Raw genomic sequence first — 7,926 nt, forward strand, 5'->3', positions numbered from 1 at the left:
ACAAAACTTGTCAAACTCGTGTGAGTTGTATTCCTTGTCACTTTTAAGTACTTTTATATGTTTTCCATTATACTTTTCCACGAAATTTGTAAACTTCTTGAAGATTTTGAAAACTTCTAATTTTTCTTTAAGGAAGTAAACCCACATCATTTTAGAAAAGTCATCGATGAAAAGTTTGAAGTATTTTTTGTTGTAAAGTGATGACGTCCTTATCAATCCGTAGATGACAATGTGAATCAACTCTAGTAGGTCGTTTGCTATTCAAGCTTTTTCAGTAGAAAATGGTAGTTTATGTAGTTTTCCTAGAATACATCCTTGACAAGCTTCATTATTTTCTTTTAAACATTATATTCTTTTGATATAACAACTTCAAGGCTAAAGTGTTGAAGTGTCCAAATCTTCGATGCCATAGCCACGAATCAGTAACTTGCGCTTTCATGACAATGTTAGTAGTATATTTGTAATTTACTGAACAAACTTTGTTTCCTTTCTTGATTTTAACTTGGGATATCTCTCGCCTTTTGTTATCGTAGATAATGCATATATCCTTTAAAAATGAAGAAAATATCCTTTCCCCATCATTTGTCCAATGATCAATAGATTTTCTTTAAGATTGAGAACAAGTAAGACATTATTATTAAGTCTCATACATTTCTTAGTCTCTGCCATGACAATGTCTTTACCTTTTGACTCTACCATAAAACCATTTCCCAACTGTAATTAGACTTTGACAGAGTCATCAATTTCTTTGAAGATGCTCTAATCATTATCCATGTGATTACTACACCCGCTATCCAAGTACCATCTTCCTTTTGATTCATTGTTAGAATATCATGTAGCATAGAAAAAATGTTACTCATTATCTTACTTTTCAGTAAAATTTGTTTGTTGTTGGTTTTTGTTGCGTTAGTTTTTCTCCATGTGTCCAAATTTTTTGTAGTGTTGAGATTAAGGTTTACCACAATGTCAACAATCTTTTTTCCAAGTGACTTATCTTTTTACAGATGTCACATGGGGGATATTTTCTTTCATTGGTCTTAGAGAAACTTCTAAAAAAAATTTTATTTCTAGAAAATTTTCCACTATTTTTATTTTCTCTATATTCTTTATTCTAAGATTGTAATTTTAGTTTTGATTGAAAGGTATTTTCAAGAATATTTTTTACAAGAGAGTCCATTAGTCGTCTCACTAAAAGTGTAGGCAAATATTTTATTTGTTCAATCGCAGTTGCGATTGCATCATATTTATAGGGAATATAAATTAGAACTTTCTCAAAAAAAAATTTGTTAAGAATATTTTCAACAATCCTTTTGTCAAGAATATTTTGTTCGTAGGCTCTCATTTGACTAACTATCTTTTTTATTCTAAAATAGTAGTCTTTTATGATCTCATATTCTTTCATTTTTATTAATTCAAACTCACATTTTAGAGGATGAAGTTTAACGTTGCATACCTCGTTACTTCCTTGAAACTCTTCCTATATTGTGTTCCAAGTTTCCTTTGCACTTGTGGCACTTATTATTCTTGAAAAGATTGTGACATCAAGTGGTTGTTGGAGAACAAATAATGCCATTGAATCCTTTTGTTTGTTTTCCTTTAACTCCTTTCTCACCCCTTCCTCTAAGATGTAGTAAAAGTTGAGATGTCTTCTAAAGTAGTTAATCCATCTTCTATATTATCTCATAAATTTTGAGAGCAAAAAAATGTTTTTATTTTGATACTCCAAAAATCATAATTTTTTCCCGTAAAAAATAGGAACTAGAATACATGATGGTTGATTTGTAATAGTCATAGGTTGAGATAATATTTTAGAAATAATATAAAATTTAGTTAGATTATTTTAGTAATTAAATTTATCGATTTACACTAAATAGATGATCAAACAACTCCGATATACCACTATTAATATTTTAGAAACAGAGGAATAGTAAAAAAAACAGAGAAATGGTAGAAAACAGAATTTTTATTGAATAGAAGGTTAATTAGATATTGGAGGTGAAAGGAACAGGTTTTATTTGATGATGTACGGATTGTATTTTTCTTTGTTTGCCCACTCCGTTACATCTTCTGCATGTCCATACATATAGTCTTCTTTCGCCGCCATATATGGAACAGTTAATAATAAAAAAAATAGTTTGCATGTTTCTAAAATTTTCTATTACAATCAGATTATTATTCTAGAATCATGTATTATGAATGTTCTAAAACATTTCTAGAAATTTCTCTAAGCGTGAAGAATCTAGGAATTTACAGCATTTTTTAACACATGATAGAGCTATAACAAACCCGCCTAAGCCCAAACGTGTTAATGTTAAGCTAACATGAATTGAGAGACTATGTTTAGACCCATTATTGTTGTGAATGGCCCATCAAAAGTTTATTTCTGTTGTTACATTGAATAATCTCACTCTTTTATGTGTAAGAGGTTCATCCATTAGATTCTAGTTAATACCAGTGTAATCCTATTTCTCTCTGTACTCCAACACTATCATTCCACATATGTTAGATCATTTAAAAATGACCCCACCATTCATCATCATGAGGAATTCGCATTCTTAAACCAAAAGGGGAATGATCTACCAGTACTTCCTTCGCATGCATTTCAGCCCGGTTCAAAGTATATTTTTGGATCGAAAGAACAAATTGAATTCTTAATTAGAGAAATGAAAGTTGGACACAGTGGCTGATTACAATAGAATCATGCCATATACCTAGACACATACACGATGACCAAATAATACACTAAAATTAATTTGCTGTAATTAACTAGTTAAAAGAAAGAAAATGAACCGAAAATGCTAGTAACCAAAGTTATATGCCAATGCCCCATGTTCTCTATTATTAATGCAGTTACACGTAGGTACAAACAATGCACTAAATAGAGGAAGGGTGGGGATTCATGTTTCTTCTAGAGTCTGGAAGCCATGCATCTTTAGCAGAATGTTTGCTGGATTTGTTGAGCGAGTTCTTCGGCACTGAGTTGGCATTCAATTCCAATCTATAAAGGAGAGATTATAAAGAAACCAGAGTTATTAATGGACCATAATTGAACACGTAAATAGCATGCATACATAATCATTAATTAGCTTCCATGAAATAAATAACTTCAGAAAACGGTAGGTCCATATATTTAAAATTGCTCCCTATAAAATATATTTTTTAATTTTTCTCGCCAAATGAAAACAATGCCTGCAAGATGCCATGATACATCCCTGGCGTCTCAGACAAATGCAGAGAAAAAGGTACTGCCTGTACTGCATGCCACTGTTTATTACATATCGCAGTAGTAATGTACTTCACTGTAGAGTACTAGCCATTTTTTTACCATTATTATTACTTCATTCAATATTTTCATAATATCATCACAGTCATTATTTAAGTACTTTTTTCTATAGGTTGTAGGCTAGGATAGTAGGCTACTTTATCTGGCAAATCTTAAATCTTGAGGTTGAGACGTAATTATTACTTTATTAGAACTTAGAGCTTCAAATCCAAACCGTCTAAATCAGGATGAAGGTTTAATTAGCTAGGGACAGAAACTGTTACATCACCTTGACACTGAAATCAAAAACCTATTCTCATTGTTACTGAAAAGGACTTAAGAAAGAGACAGAATTAATTATGCTGGGAATAGGCATATTGAACCAATAATCTCAAACAAGAAAAATAATTAATCAACTAACCAAAAAAAAGTTACTTAAATTTAAGCTAACCGTTAAAAATGTAATTACTTCTTATCTGTTTTCTATGGCAATTTAAAAAATATTATTTTTTTCTAGAAAATAAAACAGCCATGCTCAAACAAACATATTTAAGGATGTGAGTCAAAAACTAATCTTTCAAAATATTTACATTTATTTCAAGAATTAATCACTTCTAATATGTAAGAGATAAAATTATTATCAACCATATATACCACACCATGTTGGTATCATCAGTGAGATAAAACCTCAAGATAACCAACTATGTGTCATTATAAAACCTGAACACATCAAATAGTAAGATCAACTATGTGTTTGAATAAAAGTTAATTTCAGTCTAATTCATGTTTACTTCAGAAGAACAGTCTTATAACTTTTGTCTTTCATGTATTGGAAGGTAGAAACACTCATTCTGAAACTTTAAAAAAGATAACCAAACACAAGAATAGTAATTACCTTGATGGTGAATGAGTTTAGCATGGTTTCATCAGCTGTGCTAATGCTCACGTGGAGGATTTCGAGTGCTAGGTCTTCAAGTGCTGATATTATTCTCATGGCCTGGCCTGGAATTGGTGGTGACACAGTCTTCAGAAGAACATGTGGACCTGAAAACTTGACCTCCACATCGGCAACAACGGATTTCGAATTTGCAACAAGCTCATTGATATTATCGTTGATTGAAGAAGAAGCAGAAGAAGTAGGAGAGTTGGTTATGGTTGGGGAAATGTAACCTTGCTGCAACCTGGGCTTGTAAGGGCTACCTGGCTGTGGAGTCCTTGGACTAATGGGAAGGTTTATTCTAGGGCTCAAGGGTGGTTTCCTAGGGCTCAGTGGTGAAGGCCTTGGGCTTGAAACTACCCTAGGGCTAAGTACATCAGTGTAAGCTTTTCTTTGTTTCTTGGCCTCAAGGCATTGTAACAGTTGCTGCAACTCGTTGATGTAATCCACCACACCTCCAATTATTGATGCTTGGTCACCCTATACCATAGAGGAGGAACAAGTTAGTTAGCCTCGAGTATCACTTCATAAAATCACAATATGCATATGCCATCTAGAGGAATTTTCCAAGAAAACGTATCTATACATAGTATTGTACGGATAGCGTCATCATATATGGACACTTCTATATAACTATTGTTTATCTTCATTTTTGTCTTTTTATCACATGTTATTTCTACACTTCTCTGTCTTTCTCTTTAGGTGTCATCTATATTATTGGAGTGTCCATTGATTATTTTCCATTTTACAATTAATTTAGCAAATACCAAAGCATTTTTTGCAGTTTCCCTAGTACAAGCGCACTTTCGTAATTACCCTTTTAGAGATTATCTTTTTTTATAGGCAAATAAAGAGATAATCAAATTCCCATTTAAAAAAAGTTTATTACAACTGGTCACTATCAATAGTGCATAAAATACAAAATCCTCAAAACAGCATAGGAAGTTGAGTTTATTAAACTTCTGAATGTCAAGGACATTTATTGTGGTGCAAATTAAAAAAAAAAGACAAGTATGCAAAGTAATGTACTAAACCAAGATAATGAATGAATTATTTTCAAATAGATAAAATCAGAGAAAGTATTTAGATTTTAACATGTGAGTGATGGTACGATAGAACAGGTTTCATTAGTCCAGGAAGACTTTTAAAAACTTCTACTGTACTAGAAAAAATATGTTTTTTTTAAGTTCTTAAAAGTTGTTCTAAATAAACCGTAATGAAACATGTTTTATAAGCGATGAATAATTATGACTTACCCGTTTGACATAAAAGGAAGGCATAAGTGACCTCAAGACAGACAAGTTCTCATTCATTAGCTTTCTTCGGTTGCGCTCCACAGTTATGTGAGACATCCTCGGTGGTTCCTCAGGCGATGTGGGACCAAGCTTTTGTCTCTTACTTTTGGGTGAGATTTCATGCTCAGTTTCAGAATCTTGTGGAGCACAAGCACTTGAAGATATTGAGACCTTTTGGGAGCTTTGCTCGTTTTCTTTCGAAGTTGGGCTAATAACAGCATCATTGTTGATGGGAGGAAAATCGCTCAATTCTTCTAGGCTCTCCAAAATGGCAAAGAGATCCTCTCCAACACCCAAGTGGTGTTTCCCAAATTCTGTGTCTTTGAAAATATCATATAAGCTTTCATCTACTAATGGACTTTTTGGGTTCTGACTATTCATTTTTCTACTAAAACTACAAAGTAGCAGAAAATATGGAATGAGTGGGGAAGAGAGAGTGTGGAGTGAGGAATAAAAAACAAACGTTGTGATGTGAAAGATACTAAACGGGTATCACATCAGCATCAAGGTGTGAACTAATACTAACACTGATTGAAAATATGGTTTTGTGAACGGTGATCAAGGCAGTGCAGTAGTGGTGCACTGAATCTCAAGATGGCAGAAGGCAGAGCAGAAAAGCAGTATCATCAGAACGCTAAAGTTTTCAAAACTTGAAATTACAATAAATATTGAGAGACGTTAGAAGGAAAGAGAAATCAAGGGAGGGAGATGCATGGGAGGAAGATATGGGTTTTATATAGTGGTAGTAGTAATGCTTGAAAATATGTGTGGAAAATTATCGACAAAGGTTAAATTTATACTTTAAATTTGAGGTGCATAAAAGAAAAGAGTAAAAACAAAAACAAAAATATAAGGAAATTCATATATATATATATATATATATATATATATATATTATTTAAAAAATAATATATTTTAAAAACTAAAAGTTATATTTTAATAAGATAAAATTATATATGTTTAAATTATTGTATATATAAAATTTAAGTTTGGCTATTTATTTAATATTTTTTTTAAATTTTGAAAAAGATTAATTTTTATATATGATAAATAATATTCTTTAATAACGAACTATTTTTTTTAAAAATTTAATTAATATATATATATATATATATTATGTTCATATATATAATATAATATATTAAAAAAATTAATTTTTGATAAAATAAGACTTGTAACATATATTTACATTTGGTGCTTTTTATTTATTGTATACGTTAATTAAAAAAATTAAAATAGTAAAATCCGTAAGATTTATATTCTATTTAGAATTTTTATTATAAAAGATGTTTTTAAAATTATCATTTAAAAATTTATATTAGATATTAAAAATATTTTTATATCATAAATAAATTTAATTTAATTTTTATAAAATTTAACATATTTATTTTAAAATTTTTATTAGTACTAAATTATTATAAAATAGGTCTTTTAGGATTGTAATTCTAATCAAACATTAAAAAAATGTCTACGACAGCTAAATAAATCATATTTATAACATGTATTTTTAATGAAGATTAAATTCAGACCTATTAAATTTTAAATAATTTAGTCTAACATAGTTTTAGTCGTAATCGTAGATATAAAAAATTATTAAAAATAATTATAATATATATTTATACTTTTAAAAGTGATATATAAATTTTTTAATACTATAAATTTTTTAACATAATGCTACATATATAACACCCACAAAAATAGTGATAAAAGTGAGATATCGGAATGATATAATCATATATGATGTAATAGAAAGAAGAAGAAAAATGTTATTTAGTATTTTAAAAAGCGAAATGTTCAAAAATCATTACTATAAAGAGGAAAATAGCAATAAATTATTATTAATACACTTATTTTTATCCATTAAAATTTATTAAAATTATAAAAGTAGGAAAGTGAATCATTAAATAAAATGTAATATCAAATAAATTATATATTTTTTAATAAATTTTAATAAATTAAAAAAATGTATTATTATAATTTTTTTATTACAAAATTAAAATAGATGTCCACATACTTTTCGTTGGGCTAGTGCAACTATTTTTTTTTCTTTAACAATTGATTCTAGTCAAAAGTTAAGAAATTAGAAAATATATTTTTATTAAAATTTATAGTAGATTTTTCATTTTAGTAATATTAGCTATTATATTTTAAATAAAAATTATAGTTTAATTTTTTTGAATGATTAATATCTAACGGCGAATGCTAGCATTTTGTTGAGTTAGTTATTTCACCCCTACAAGGACTGCTAATGAAAGAGACAAGGGTATGATCACCGATAAATATATTTTGTAATTAGCAACAAAGAAGACAGGTCGAGGATGCATGATTGCGTATCCACATTAAAATTGTCATTCATAAATACTTCTACTATCATTCATTGATTCTTCAGTGAAATATTTTTGAAACGTTATGTTACTGAAATTTAAATTTTT

General features: G+C 29.3%; 1 protein-coding gene across 1 annotated transcript; it reads right to left on the reverse strand.

The window, feature by feature from the left end:
- Positions 1–2,114: 2,114 nt before the first annotated feature.
- SPCH (basic helix-loop-helix (bHLH) DNA-binding superfamily protein) lies at positions 2,115–6,285 on the reverse strand. Its single transcript, XM_020354937.3, has 3 exons — positions 5,456–6,285; positions 4,158–4,679; positions 2,115–2,998 (listed from the first exon to the last, which is right to left on the reverse strand). The coding sequence occupies exons 1-3, from the start codon at positions 5,873–5,875 to the stop codon at positions 2,933–2,935; spliced, it is 1,008 nt and encodes a 335-aa protein (XP_020210526.1). The 5' UTR covers positions 5,876–6,285; the 3' UTR covers positions 2,115–2,932.
- Between the last annotated feature and the right edge of the window lie 1,641 nt (positions 6,286–7,926).

The sequence above is a fragment of the Cajanus cajan genome, chromosome 9 (assembly GCF_000230855.2).
Source record: "Cajanus cajan strain Asha chromosome 9, NIPB_CcT2T_4, whole genome shotgun sequence".
NCBI classification, from domain to species: Eukaryota; Viridiplantae; Streptophyta; class Magnoliopsida; order Fabales; family Fabaceae; genus Cajanus; species Cajanus cajan.

Coding starts and splice junctions, on each gene's coding strand:
- SPCH (XM_020354937.3), bottom strand. CDS start 5,875: ATGAATAGTCAGAACCCAAAAAGTCCATTAGTAGATGAAAGCTTATAT. Junction 4,680..5,455: donor CTTCCTTTTATGTCAAACGG/GTAAGTCATAAT, acceptor TCTATGGTATAG/GGTGACCAAGCATCAATAAT. Junction 2,999..4,157: donor TAAACTCATTCACCATCAAG/GTAATTACTATT, acceptor TCTCCTTTATAG/ATTGGAATTGAATGCCAACT.